The sequence below is a fragment of the Anthonomus grandis genome, chromosome 4, assembly GCF_022605725.1.
Source record: "Anthonomus grandis grandis chromosome 4, icAntGran1.3, whole genome shotgun sequence".
NCBI lineage: Eukaryota > Metazoa > Arthropoda > Insecta > Coleoptera > Curculionidae > Anthonomus > Anthonomus grandis.
The window spans coordinates 30,846,809-30,862,040 of record NC_065549.1 but is presented as its reverse complement, the minus strand read 5'-3'; the positions used below and the strand labels follow the sequence as shown (position 1 = coordinate 30,862,040).

Below are 15,232 nucleotides of genomic sequence, written 5' to 3'. Positions count from 1 at the left end.
CATTTTAATGTGTTAACATATTCCTTCAAGCAGCATTTTTTTTCATGAACAAGTAAATTAAATTGTCAGTATTTAAATTTTTCCCAGTGAGTTAAAATAATTTTATACCATTATTCACAATTTTTGTAAGCTTGGATTTGTTACGTCTACTGCTAGTGCCGAATTCTACTTTTCAAATATCTTGTAGATTTGGTTTTTGCGGTCTTTTGCTTGGAAAATATATGAGCAGCGTAATCCTGATCTAATTTTATCCCATTCTTCTTTATATTTGCGATCGTTGTTGTGCTCAATTTTGTTGCATCTGCGGCTCGCTCTATCAGATTCTCAATTTGATGTGCAATTCCGTTTCGGACTTGTTGTTTATGTCCCATTATTTATGATTAATTATAATAATATTTGTTAATTGTTAAGTTTGTTAATAATACAATAAATACTACAAGATTTTTTTAAATTTTTTGGGAATGCAAGTATATACACGAATATAAAAATATAATAATATGCTGCTAAAATAAATCATTTGTTAATTTCTGAACGTATAAAAATACATAGCAGACTATTAATTTCTGAAGGCGATGGTAAAGTTTCTAATCTAATATTGATTGGCAAAAATATCTACGACATACGTTTTTTCTCACCTGGATGACGTAACTACAAATGGGTATAATTTCGACTTTACACAGTTGCAATTTATCTAAAGAGTTTGGCAGCTATCAATATAAATCGGAAGCAATTCGTTCCATAGGTATCCTTAGTAGTCAATTAAATGGCCAATTGTTGAAATTTAAACGAAGCATGAGCGCACTATACAGGCATGCAACCACGAAAACGAGACAACGACGATGTTGTCTTTGATTGCTGTGCTAGATGACGAGCTGACGTTGGCTCCTCTCTTCTATTAACAGAGGCACGCAATGAGGCCTGAGTGCAGGGATGATGGCACCATCTTCTGCATGTTACACCATCTTCTGCACGAAGAAAGATAAAGAAATTCTTTTATTTATAGAGTTTCTTTCTCTCCTCTTGTTCCAATTTGATATATTATAGCAAAAAGTCTTAAACCAAAAAGTTATAAAATATGTAAAAGGATTGAACTTATTGACATAATTTTTTTTGTTCTAACCGCCATATGGCGATTAATAGTTTTATAGTTATTGATTTGTTTATTTATGCATGCAATTTAATAATTATATTCTTATTTTTAGCTGGAGAATTTTTTTTATAATAACAGTAGTATACTTCTTAGAGTTCAAAATCCTACCGATGAAGAAAAGAAATCTTTCTTAAAACCCCTTTTCTTTGATAGAAATTTGGTCAGTTTGATTAGAGTTTTAGAAAATTGTCGCAGCGGTGATGTGGATAAAAAGGATATTTTACGTAAGAAATTAAATAAATTTCCGACTAATTAAGTTAATTATTATACACTATATCAGTTTGAAAACTTTCAATGCAAATATGCCTTAAACTAAAAAAGTAGGAAAGCACAATTTGGTACAAATGTTATACGGGTAGGGAGAACTACAGCCATCATAAAAATTACATAAAGTAGTCACTTTACACACTTCCAGGGTTTATAAAGTTTTACTTTTCCAAACTAGTGCCTAAAAAAATCTTTTCACGTAGTAGTGCGTAAAAAGTAATTTAACGTTTATTTGACATTTAATTTAAACTTTAATATATATCTTTTTGACAAAAAATTAAATTTGGTGAGATCAGAGTAGAGGTACTTGATGAAGTGGCACAAGAGAAAGGATGTTGTACATTGTCTTTACGCCAATATTCAGCGATAACTTCAACCTTCAACCAAAATTGTTAAAGAAATAGAAGATTAGTTATATCTAACTGATCTTCTATTTCATGAGGATAGAAACTTAATTGAAGATTTATTATATTTTCAACAAGATGGAGAGCCACCTCACTATGTTTTTCTTGTGAGTCAATTTTTACATGATGCATTTCCAGATCAGTGAATTGGGAGAAGAATTCATCCTACCTGTATAACATTTATACCAAATTGCGCTTTTCTAACTTTTTTAGTTTCAGAGATATTTGCATTAAAATTTTTCAAATTGACACCCTGTATATTGTATTCTCAGTATAAATTTGGTATATGGGGATGCCCATAAATGGTAGATGTCGTATTTAATTATTTTCTTTAATATCCACTTTAATGTTTAATTTTAAAGAAAATACCTGGTATATCTTTTTATATTTTGAAAGACCACGACATTCTAAATATTTTTTATAGAATGTTATCTATCAAATTTCTTACTTAATGCAAATTAAATGTATAATTTTTTGACAAATACTGTCAACAAATTATATATTTAATTTGCATTAGGCAACTATGAAAAAAATATTTTTATCGTTTATTTTTATGTGCTCTACGCGAATATTTAAAATAACTAAACATCTATTTTTGTTAAAAATTAATCAAAATTATCATATCTGATTTAGTTATTATTTTTATATACTTTTGTTAACACATACCAAATGTTATTTATTTTGTCTAAAAACTAAAGAAGTTATAGTTTTCTCTTTATCTTGGGCCACCCGTCCCTATAAAACATAATTAATGTTGATACCTAATAGAATAATAAAAAAAAAGAAAAGATAAGTGTTAGACAAGAACCAGTTTTTCCATCTTATAATCATCTAAACTATTCAATTTATTATTAAAAAAATGCATACACTATAATATGATAAACTAAAATTATTTTCTTGTGGCTCCTTCAAAAACACTTAACTACCGCTATACATTTTCGATTTATGACTTAATTTTTGAGAATTCTTGAACACCCAACTTTGAATTAAATGATTCAGAACATATGATAATTTAGGGTCGTCCTTAAGAAATTTGCTTTAAAATTTGCTGTGCTAAGAGATGGTAACTCTCAGTATTTATGCCACTGGACAAGTTTCTTCAAGGATTTTAATTCTGCATCATCATATACAAATTTTATTTGTTTTTTTAAGGACCTAGTAGACGTGATTTGCCAGACCGCAAAGCTAAGAAGCCTATCATAAATATAGAGAAGACTACTGGAAAACGAAAAAGAGATTATTCTAGCCCTTCGCCAAATAAAAAACCGCGACAGAGAGGGCGCGGTTGTCGTAAAAACTTGGTTGTTCGATGCAATAGTGCTAACAGCTTATACGACATCAATAAGGAAATTAAACGTTAGTCAATACTTTTTTAGTTTACTTTTTAGTTATTTGATGATTTTCCTTTAGAAGAAAAGTCTGGAGACTTGAGCCTTAAAAGGTGTGATAGCGCAAGCAGTGTAGATGTTACTAAAAACGCTCCATATTTTGCGAGGATTTTAAACAAGTTACTAAGTCAGCGCAAAGCAGAAAACTGGATCAACTGTGGACAGTCACCTTTAAAAACTATAATGTTTAACAGGAAATTTGACAAAGAAAATGAAGTCTACTCATGCTCTTCATTGAAAAATAACCATGGCGGTAAGTAGTTATCAAAAAGAAACTATATATATGTTGTGTTTATAGATACTTAAGATGTATTTTTAAAAAGCAAAACATGTAATAGTCATTTTGTATTTTCCTAATAAATCACAAAATGACACTTTCTCACTCGCAAAAAGCAGGGAAAGAATAACGAGGCGAAGCGCAGTTCGGATGAGCTTGGCGAGAAAAGCACTTTCCGCAAGAATTAGAAACAATACTTTTTCTACGAGAAAGAAATCTAAAATAAAAAAGTGTTTTCTTGCCAAAGTCTATGATGATGTTTCATGAGTTCGCATTAAAACAGTTTAAACAGCGTTTGACGAATTGGGCATTTTGTCTAGTTTCTTGAGACTGCAAGCTAAAATTTCAATACTCAACCCCTTTTTGTAGCTCGTTCACTATCTTTTGGCTATAGGATGTCGATTTCGAACTATCGTTGCTGAAGATTGCCGGAATCTATGCTTGATCCAATCTCCAGATCCGGCAATTTCAAAAATGCTGCGATATCATGAAGCTCAGAGCTAGTGATATCAGTAGAGTGCATTTTCGTCTTATAATTTCCAAAAATATTACAATGTGATATCTATTAGGACGTAGTAGTTTCTTTCTTTAGTCATGATGTTTAATGTGCAAAAACCTGTAATATAGATTTTTAAGTATTGATTTTTTACCATTAATAGGTTGCCTTCTTCTTTAATGATATGGATATGGTCCGCAAATAGTCTCAACTTTTATTAAATGATCCGATTCCTTATTGATAAACGTGGAGATTTTTATTTTTTTTGATATATTAATTTTTACATTCTATGTAGGAACTTTCTTTATCTATGTATAATATCCTTTATATAAGGAAAATGGTTTTTCCATTTTATGTAAAAAATTACTTAAAATAATAAAATGATTGTTTTTCAATATACGGAACCATTTACTATTTACTTAGAGTTTGTTTCCTCATTAAAAGAATTTAGTTGAATTTTAGTAGAGGCGAATTAAGTATGACATATAGGACCATCAAAAAGTGACAAGAAAAACACATGTACGTCTTTATTGTCCCAGTTATCACCCTTGTTTTCTTTTTTATGTCGAGCATAGAATAATATATAGGGGAGTTTAATGTTGAATGATCGAACGGTTATAAAGATATTTAAGAACATTTTAAAAACATACTCCAAGTTGTAAATTAAACTACGATAATTATGTATGTTGAGAAAAAGCAGATTTAAACTAGCTGTAAATTCTATAATCAACAAAAGAAATAAACATGGCGCTTAATGTTTTTTTTGGTGCTATAGGAATAGTGTAAAGTTTGCCGATGTGCATACATAGCGACCAATGAGACCCCTTATTTCCGCGTCACACCACGTTTTCTTCACCCTAAAGCCATTGCGTGAGGTAACATTATGATTTTACGTAGTATACCAAATTTATCTCCTCCAATGGTGTTTCTACTCCAGTGGCGGTTTCCCTTTTCTTTGCCTGCTCTCTTCCAAATAACGATGTAAAAATCTCTCCAGGAGACTTTCTATTTCTTTATAAGGTGTTTTCACACCCTCGCTATACATGGATGATCATACACTCTATCAAGAACTTTTTTTTCCATCAACTTTTCTTTACATTTTGTTATTTCGAATTTTAGATATTTTACTTCCTTTAATTGTCATACATTATTAATTCCCTGGTATACTACGATGGATTTTTGAATTTTTGATAAATTAATGTTTAGCAGTATTTCCAAAATAAATTTAAACATGTTTTATTTTCCAAATAAATATGCAAATTTTTACTTAATTTTCCTTTATTATCTTTATTCCCTAAATCAATTTAATATGTGTAATATGTAATATAAAATAAATTTTTAATTTTATAATAATGTTTAATAATAAACACTATTTAATATTTTTAATCATTTCTTTAAGACGAAGACATCAAACGCATTCACGCTTTGTGGAAACATGCCTCAGTGGTAACCTCAAAAGACATGGCAGTTTCGCAACTGGAGTTACTGTATGATGTTATATCCGCCTGTATTAATATTCATTGGAATTCCTTCGAGCTACTAACAAAGGTAAGAAATTTAAATGTATGAAAGGAGAAGTATAACATCGTAACTTTTGTTGGACCCCATCATCTTTTTCGGCATTTATGTTTATCTGATTCTGATTATAATTTGACATTTTCGGCTGTTGATATGTATTTTACAAAAATTAGGACATAGAGCAATTAAAATAAGGAGAAGAAAGAATTGGATATACACAGAGAGCATCATGTTTTTGACGCGATTACAATGCACGCTTCTGCGCTATTATTAGGATTATTTAAAAATACATATTATAAATTTGTATTTTTTAAATACATTTTCGCTACATAATCGATGTCACAGCAAAACAACATTTCAAATCTTTCTGAACACATTAAAAAGAAAAACAATTTCTTATATTTATTTATACCACAATTTTATTTTCATCTGACATTTCGCTTTTTAGTATCGGTTGTCTCTGCTGTAAATTTTTTAACAAGAAGACTAAAAGAATGATCAGGATAATTGATATTATAGTATGCCAGAAGATGTGTTGATTTTTGAAGGTTGTTATATTACTTGATCCAAATTTTCAATAGGAATATGAGTGCCAGCACTCGTCCTTATTGTGTCTTTTTCGACTACAATGGCTACGTTCCTTGATCTTTGGTCGTCCTCCAAAAAATGAGGCAGCCTGGTGTGAATGAGTTTTGTTATCCATGGAGCTTCCTGACTTGAAGAAACAATTTCTTGACATATGCCCCGATTTCTTACATATGTGGCACTTCAAACTATTTTTATCCTCATCGGATGGTTTTTGATGATGGTTTTTGAGACCTTAGAAAAGTTCGTCGGCGGATTTTACCCTTAGAATAACGTAACCGGTAAACCGTCAATAATGCATGACACGGCATTGTAGTCCGAAATTTCACACTTCTTTATTAACAAACACTTGAATAATAGTAGTGTATCATGCTTTCACTATTAGTCTTTTTCCTTTCTAGCATTTTCTTTAAGGTATTAACATAATTCTCGTGCGATGGGAACGCACGTAAAAGTGCTACTTTCCATTCATCCCAGGTTTTATTATAGTTCGATATACCATATAACCACATTTTAGCAATACCTGAGAGCTTGGATTGGAGAAAATATGCTTTTGTTACATCACTCCTACTGTGGTTAGCTCCTAGTTGGTCAATTTTGTTGACCCAATTTGATGAGTCCCCAACCTCTGGGTCAAACATTGGCACAATATCAATTTTAGTTAGGTTTGAATTTGAGCTGGAAGGCATCTCAGTTGAATGAGAATTATTAAATAAATTTTGGTGTTTCTCTGCTTGAGATTTAAATTGTTTCAAAATTTCACACACTTTCGCGGAAATTAATTCCTCAATTCGCCGTTTTTTGGCGATTGTACGCGTTTCTCGCACATCTCCTTCATGCTCTGACGCGGAACTAGGAGAATTATTACTTTCCGCACGTGTTTTCCGAGTTTCATTGTTTTTCTCCGTGTGATATTTTGAACGGCGCTTTTTAGACACCAACTCTCATTACCCGAAAACTCACTTTTTTCCGACGAACTCATTACAAAACGCGGACAAATCCCACTTCTCAATTATTACGACCGATTTAATAAAAAGCTGTGTTTTACTTCAACGTTCGATTTATTATGCCCTTTCTACATTTCGTGGTCAAAAAGTGCAGGGTCTTTTTAATAACATAAACAGTCATGGCGTGATCCCAACGCTTGGGTTTCATTCTTTACGCTTCAAGTGGTATTTTCTTTGCTTGCTTTTACATCCCCAGACTAAACATAAATAATCGAACTAATAGAACCGAAAATATTATCTACTGAATGTTTTAAATTTATGTACATTTTTAATTTATGTATAAAATCTATAATATATTAATTAATTTTAGAAATACAACTAACCTAATACTTTTATTAATATTAATCTAATAGTTCTAAGCATAACATACAGATCTATTAACTACTATAACTATATCCAGGTAAGTAGGTAGGTAGGTACCACAAATATCCGTAACACAATATTAAAATCGTCTATATCAATGATAAATTAGATCTTAGATCTAAGGCTTGAATTGTTCTAAGTGCTTAAAGCATTTATAGGGATAAATACAGGCTGGTTTTTATTTGCTGATATTTTGCCAGGACAACATATTTTGCTTTAACTTTGGTGCTACCAATGAATAAGGCTGTGAGTTAAAGTAACAAGAGGGTTGAATTGTTGGTAGAAAAAAATTATTGGTTGAAAGAATCTACAGACAGATTTCCTGATTTCATCCTATACTTTTACACTGTTCCAAATTTTGCAAAGTTATATCAAATCATCAACAGTAAGTTACATCAAATCATCAATAGTTCCACTAACTCATATTATAGGATTAACATGATACAGAGTATACATTTCTGGTTTCAGAGTTCTCTATAAGAGATGTTCAAGTGTCGAGAACTCGTGGTTGCGCAGGATAATAAGCCATATTATCTGTAAGGTTTACGATAGGATATTTGATAGTTTTAACATTTTTGTTATGTTTCTTCGTCTAGTTGTAACTTTTGTAATGTCAAATTGAAGGTCATATTAACAAAAGTAGTTATCGATATTTGTCATCATAGATTCAATGTAAGTTTGTTTTTGATGTGCAATTTTTTCGTTTCAACGATTGTAGTAGTAAGTATTCACAATAAGAGGCATCTAGGTTACCAGTAACCTATTTCCAGGTGATACCAATTCCATTTATAATACATATATAACGTTTATAATACATAAGTTTTTCCCTGAAGGAATAGTTTTTTGTATCGGGAATGATTTCTTCAAATGTTGTGTTTCCTGAGTCAAAAATTTGGCCAAAAAGACTTGAAATTTGACTAAGAATATCGATTTGGAAGTGCCGCTATCCTGAAAAAAAGCTGAGTTACTTTCATCGACTTTAGTATACCTTAAAACTTTTAGATTTCTCCCAATTATAGTTTTTCCACAGGCGATCGATTTGCATCCTGTATAGTTTTAGTTTGGTTTTAATTTCATGACGCCTTTTCTGCCTTTTTTAAGGCCGTAGTGATCAAAACGACTTACCAGAAATAACTTTCCAAAATGTATTCGCCTTCAGGCATTATGAAACCTCAATGTTACCACCAACCTGCTAAGAAGCGAGCTTCAAAATATTCCTAGCTGCGCAAATATTAAGAAATAGGTAACATGAAAACAATCTTTATGGCACATGTTCCGTTAGAGCTCCAGTACTATCCCGTGGAAATCGCGCAAGCAGGTTAGGATGGACCGAAGAATAGGCGAGAACTTGAATGGGCATACATTCTTTTTACCGATGAATTAGGATTTGGTTAACGTCCTGATTTAAGAAGGCTAAGCGTATGGTGAACTTGCTTGCAAACCGTTCCAAGTTGACAGGCATCAAGGCGGAACTTTCATGGTTTGGGCTGGAGTTTTGATAGGTTTTTGGACTAATCTGGTTCCCGTTAAAAGTCTTTTTGGACCTACCAGGAATAACTTTTCAAATTTGTTCAAATTTAAATGTTACCGTGTGTTAATTTTAAATAAAATACAAAAATCAGTCAATGGCTATTTATATATGAAACTGAACACTTGACAACTTCATAGAAAGTGTGTTTATAGTACGTTAGTAAATGATATTTCTTCCTCGCTTGATTTGCGCAACAAACTTTTGCGCTCGTAAGCGATATGGCGTTTTTTTCACTTGTTGTACAATATATTATCATTAAAAACAATGGGGATTAGCAAAGTTCTTAAAAGCTCTGATTTATCCTGTGTTAACAAAAGGCTTGTTTTCGACAGCCATTTAATTTTTTCAACAATTTGAGCTGGTTTTACGCTTTATTCCACTTAATAGGTACGGCGGAATGAGACCTTTAGGCCTACCTATCGGACACTGTCTGCCCATCATTACTACTACTAATAGGCAATTTCCTTCTGACTTTATTTAAATTGAACTTTATTTGAACTTGGTTAATTTTTTCGATTAATATTGTCCTAAAATATCACACTATCTAGTACAGACGAGGTACTCGGCATGAATAATAAATTTTATATAGCCCCTTTAACATAATAGTTTTTAAACGTTAATTTAAAAATAACACAATGTCTAAGTGTGCCAAATATTCAAATTCAAATTCAAATTCAAAATTGTTTATTTTGCCAAAAGTAAAAAAATACAAGTATCATTTAGTTACACATAATATATACAGTTGACAAAAAAGGACCAATTCACGATTACAAAACCGGTAACAGTGACCGCTGAGCGGACGCCTGCGAAAGGACCCTTAACCTAATAAATAGCTACTATAATAAATACAAAAAAAAATAAAATAAAAAATAGTACATATAAAGTATGCAAAGAAAAATAAATAAAAAACTACTTAATAAAATAATTCCCAAAAAAAAACAAAAGAAAACAAAAAACAAAAAGACAAATTAAAAATAAGAGTTCTGAAGAGAATGGGAGCGCGCAGAAGGAAAACGAGTCTTGATGACAGTTAGATTTTAGGGATAAGTCAGAACGTGGCAGAATATTAGAAACAATACGAAATAAAAAAATAAAAAATCAATTAAAAAATCTCAACATCGAAATTATTATAATATTGATCTTATTTAAGTACTTAAATTTATTTATGTGACTTTTAAAACTTATAACCTAGTCTGTTCTTCCAATAGGATCTTATTTATTGAATTTTTAAAAAACAAAAATTTTGAATTCTTAAGGACTTGTGTCAAGCTATTCCACATTTTAACAGCAGTGTATGCAAAACTTTTTTCATAGCATGAAGTTCTATGGTGGGGTACAATATAGCTTTGGTCATTGGCGGTACGCTGTAGCCCTAAAGTAGTTCTTGGAAGCGGTTTAAATTTTTCTAAAAGGTAGGGGGGTTTGCCAGTAATTATTACTCTGTGTATGAAACAGTAAAAATGTTGTTTTCGTCTGTTGGCCATATTTAAAATTTTAAATTCATTTAGATAGGGCGTTATATGCTCTCTATAAGATATATTATATGATAACCTCATACACCAGTTTTGCATCTTTTGAATGGACCTTTTAGTTACCAATGATAGCGAGTCACCATAGACAACATCACAATAGTCAAACAGGGACAGAACCAGAGAATTACATAAAAAATATTTTTGTTTTTGAGGTAGATACTTTTTAATATAATTAATATTTTTAAGTCTTAAATATGCAGTGGAAAGTTTACTATTTATGTGTTGCTGAAAAGATAGGTCTGTGTCAAAAATAACCCCCAATTTTTTTGCATTTTGAACGACTGGTATAGTATTATTATTTAAAGATACCTGAAATATTTGTTCAATTTGTTCACGAAGTTGTTTATCTTTGTTTATTATAAGAATTTTAGATTTATTTGCGTTTAATTTTAAATTATGGTTCTTTGAATATAAGAATAATTGGTCTAAGTCATTAGTAAGTTTTTCTTTAGCTTCTATCACATTACTTTTCACTACAGGTATAGTAAGTTGGGTGTTATCGGCAAATTGATTGAATTTACAAAATTTAACACTCCTGTACATATCTGCTACATAAATGGCAAATAACAGAGGAGAAAGGACGGATCCTTGAGGTACTCCCTTTTTGACAAGTTTGAGATCCGACTTTATTATTGTAGAGTCTTTTTTTGTACTTACGTAACTATACCTAAAGGTTAAAATATTTTGTAACAAATTTAGTGCATCTGTAGAGAATCCATAATACTTTAATTTTGCTAATAACAGTTCAAGATGTACCGTATCGAAAGCTTTACTAAAATCTAAAAGTGTCATGCAAGTACTATTTGTTTGTTCTTGATTTTCTCTTATATCATTGAGGATATTAGTTAGTGCTGATGTTGTGCTAAAATTCTTTCTAAAACCAGATTGGCAGGTTGGGACTATATTTTGCTGTTCTATGAATGACTCAATTTGTGAGTAGATATGCTTTTCAAATATTTTTGACATAGCAGAAAGTGTACTAATTGGTCTTATATCTTTAAGGGTTTTTGGATCGTTAGTTTTAGGTAGTGGTAAAATTTTTGCAGTTTTCCAGATTGTTGGATAAGTTGAAGTTAATATGCAAGAATTAATAACATTTACAATAGCATCCGCACAAAAGGGTAGACACAATTTTATATCCCTTATTGATAAAAGGTCCTCGCCAACAGCATTAGATTTTATTTTAGAAATAATTTTAAACAAATTTTCATGGGTAATTAATTTGAATTTTAAATTAATATGAGTAATTAGTTTGTTGTTTTTATAAAAGTCAATGAGATGATTTGGTACTGTATTAGGCTCATTATCTGTTTCTAAAAAAAAATCATGTATATGAGTGGCGTTATTAAGAGTTTCCGGAATATCTATTTGATTATTTTTAGATGTAAGATGAAGTTTTTTTGCTGTACTCCAAAAAGCCCTTCCATTACTCTTCGCAAAAGTATTAAAAAATGTAATTTTTTCCCTAGCAATTGCATGTTTTGTGAAGTTTCGAAGCTGTCTGTAATACTGTAAATGTTGATCTAATTTTGTTCTTAAAAATTTTCTGTGGGCATTATCTCTTAATTTTATTAACTTTTTAACATTATCTGTTATCCAGGGTAAGTAACACTTTTCAACAATTTTTTTAGTTTTTAAGGAAGCATGTTCATTTATTATTTGTATTAAAGTGGAATTTAAAATGGAAACTTTTTCATTTACATCGTTAGCCCTATACAATCGATCCCAAGATATTAACTTCCCTTGGTTTATAAATGTGTCAATGTTAATGCTATTGTAATCTCTAAAAGTAATAGTTTTAAACTTATTATGATTTTTTGGTATCTTGAGAAGAGAATATATTAAATTGTGATCCGTAATACTTTGACAAATAGCCAGGGATCCAGATTTTGTACAATTAATATTTTGACCTGTGATTATAAAATCAATGAGGCTATGTGTCTGATGTGTAAAGTCAAATCTAGTAGGTTCCTGAATGTGCTGAGTATATTGAAATATTTGTAATAACTGCCTAAGCTTGTTGGGGTAGGTAGAGTTACTTAAGAGGTTTATATTAAAGTCGCCCACTATAATAATATTATCATAGTTGACAGATAAGTTACCTAACATATCCTCAAATTGATCAAGAAATAAAGAATTGCTCACTGTGGGTGCTTTATAAATATTGATAAAAATATGGTTTTTGTTTTTAATTATAAATTTTATAGCTATATATTCAAATAAATTTTGATTTAGATCAACTAACGCAAAACTTATGTTTTTATTAATATACAGTGCTACCCCGCCTCCCCTTTGAGCCCTATCTTGCCTAACAAATCTGTATCCAAGAATATTATACAAGTTATTAGGTATACCTGGATTTAACCATGTTTCAGTTAAACCCAGTATATCAAATTTATATTCTGACATATAATTTTGGAACTCGTCAAATCCTGTATTTATCGATCTCACATTAAGATGACCCACCAAAAAACCCTGCAAGTCTGTAAGATAGTTATCATTTGACACATAATTATATACATTTTCTCGATGTTGAGCAGACAAGTGATCAGCCATATTCCCAAACATACCACCACATTTTCCCTGACTTCCTATTATGCTTAGTTAGCCCCAATTTTGCGCGCTCCATACCCCTAGAAAAAAAATAACAAAAAAACTATTTTTGAAAAAATTCCCAAAATAACAAAAAAACTCCAAAAACAAAAAAAAACATGATTTGTAAACATTTAGAATTAATTGAAATAAGTAAAACAAAAAACTCAACATATTATGTAAGTATGTATGTGTTTTTATTGACAACCGCCCAATTTAATATATTTAAAGTTTACATAAGTACCAACACCATAATGTACAAACATGTATAACACAGTCCAAATTAATAATTTAAAATATCTAGGGTATACATACTCTCATTAATAAAGTCTTAATCAAATTAATATATATGTATATTAAAGCAATAAGGATTTTTTCAGGAAAAAAAATAAAATAAACGCATAGGTAAATAGATAAGTACCCCAGAACAAACTAAAAAATAGTAACAATGCAGATTTACCTTTATTTATTTTTGTTAAGTAAATCCAATACCTAGTATCAAGTTTGAGCCTCATTATATCTCGTTAAAGCTCACTAGCCACAGTTTTATTAATAAGAGTTGGATTATAGTGTATCCAAGTCCAGTTTATTATTAACACGGTGCACCACATCACTTTTTTTTACGAAAACATTTCCGTTTAATACCCATGCATTGTTTTTTGAAAATCGCTCGACAGCCGTTTGAAGTAACCCAAGTCGAAATTTTGTTAGGTCTTCTTTTATTTGCAATCCCGTATTTTTAAGATTTTTTCTGCTCTTTAATACCGTGTCGCGCACCTTGTACGATGCAAATCTCACCAAGATAGCTTCCGGCTTATCTGTTCTATTTTTATTTGGAATGCGGTGGCACTTAACGAAGTCAGATTTTTGAATGTTTACCTTAATTTTGTTCTTGAAAAGGTCGAGGACTGTATTCTCGATGTTTTCTTGATCTTCATGTTTAACTCCGAATATACGGATATTTTGATTCCTTGCTAGCTGCTCCTGATCGTCGGCCATGTTAAGAAGTCTCTCGTTTTCCCGCGTCAATTGCTCAACGCGATTTTCTAGGGTTTTAATACCCACTGATTGTTGGTTAACCCTTTCTTCCAGTTTCTTCCCTATAATAGCAGCGACTTTTGAAGCAATTTCCTCCAAAAATTTATCGTTGAATGTACTAATAATGGCACTTTTAATTTCGCGCATGTCGGCGGATGCGATAACCATGATGGCTGCTGGCTGCTTGTTTGGGTGCTGGGTTCTCGTGGTATAAAACTCACAAAAACAACAACTTTGGACACTGTTTTCACGTACACTTTTTTCTCAATATAGAGATACTTACTTATAGAATGCGTTTCTTTAACTTTTTATAATTATTTTTTTAATAAATCTTTGTTAATAAGCAAAATTAGAGAGCGGTTGAAATTCACAGACTACTACATGCGCGCCATCTTTGATGATGTCCATATCTCAGCATAACACATGCGCTTTTAGGAATAATATGTTAATAAAAGTGACAAGAAGAAATTGCTGGAAATAATTTTGAAATGATAGAGAAAAGGCCTTCTTCGGCACCTCAGCCTAAAGGCTTATTGTGCTTACCGCGATATACATCTATACTACCCAGCCTAGTACCTCGTTGCCCTGTCCAGCCGGTACAGGTCTTTTGATGCTGTGATACATAAGTGGTCCAGTATGTCTCACCCAAATATTTGTTGCCTTTTGCGGCACCAGGCCTCGCAATTGCAAATTACGTGTCGGACTGTTTCCGGTTCTTCTTCGCACAATCGGCAATTAAGGTCTCAGTTATTATATACTTCAATTCTGTTCAGATGTTCTTTAATGGCCATGTAACCCGTTCTGATACCTGTAAAGGTTCTCCAAAATGTAACGAGGTCTCTAGTCATTTTTTCGTCTATTTTAAAATTCATAAACATGTTTTCTCTCTTCAGCTGTCTCATGTCTGTCGAGTGAGCTTGATGTTTTCTTTTCGCCCAGTCCCTGATCTCACTGCGGACTTGCCTCACAGATTCTTGATATTCTTTGGTGTTCTGTCAGGTGGAAGGTTAAGAAGAGCTTCCGTGGATGCGATTGGTGTAGATTTCATGGCTCCTGTTATGCCTAGACATAAGCCTAGACTATG

At 31.5% G+C, this 15,232-nt stretch overlaps 1 protein-coding gene across 1 annotated transcript in view; it reads left to right on the top strand.

Annotated features, from left to right (window-relative positions):
- Positions 1–15,232, top strand: part of LOC126735307 (ATPase family AAA domain-containing protein 2-like) — a 48,606-nt gene that overhangs the window by 30,702 nt on the left and 2,672 nt on the right. The window contains exons 8-11 of the mRNA XM_050439256.1: positions 1,203–1,374; positions 2,974–3,177; positions 3,232–3,462; positions 5,382–5,530. Of these exons, the coding sequence (XP_050295213.1) occupies positions 1,203–1,374; positions 2,974–3,177; positions 3,232–3,462; positions 5,382–5,530 (756 nt within the window). The remainder of the gene's footprint in view (positions 1–1,202; positions 1,375–2,973; positions 3,178–3,231; positions 3,463–5,381; positions 5,531–15,232) is intronic.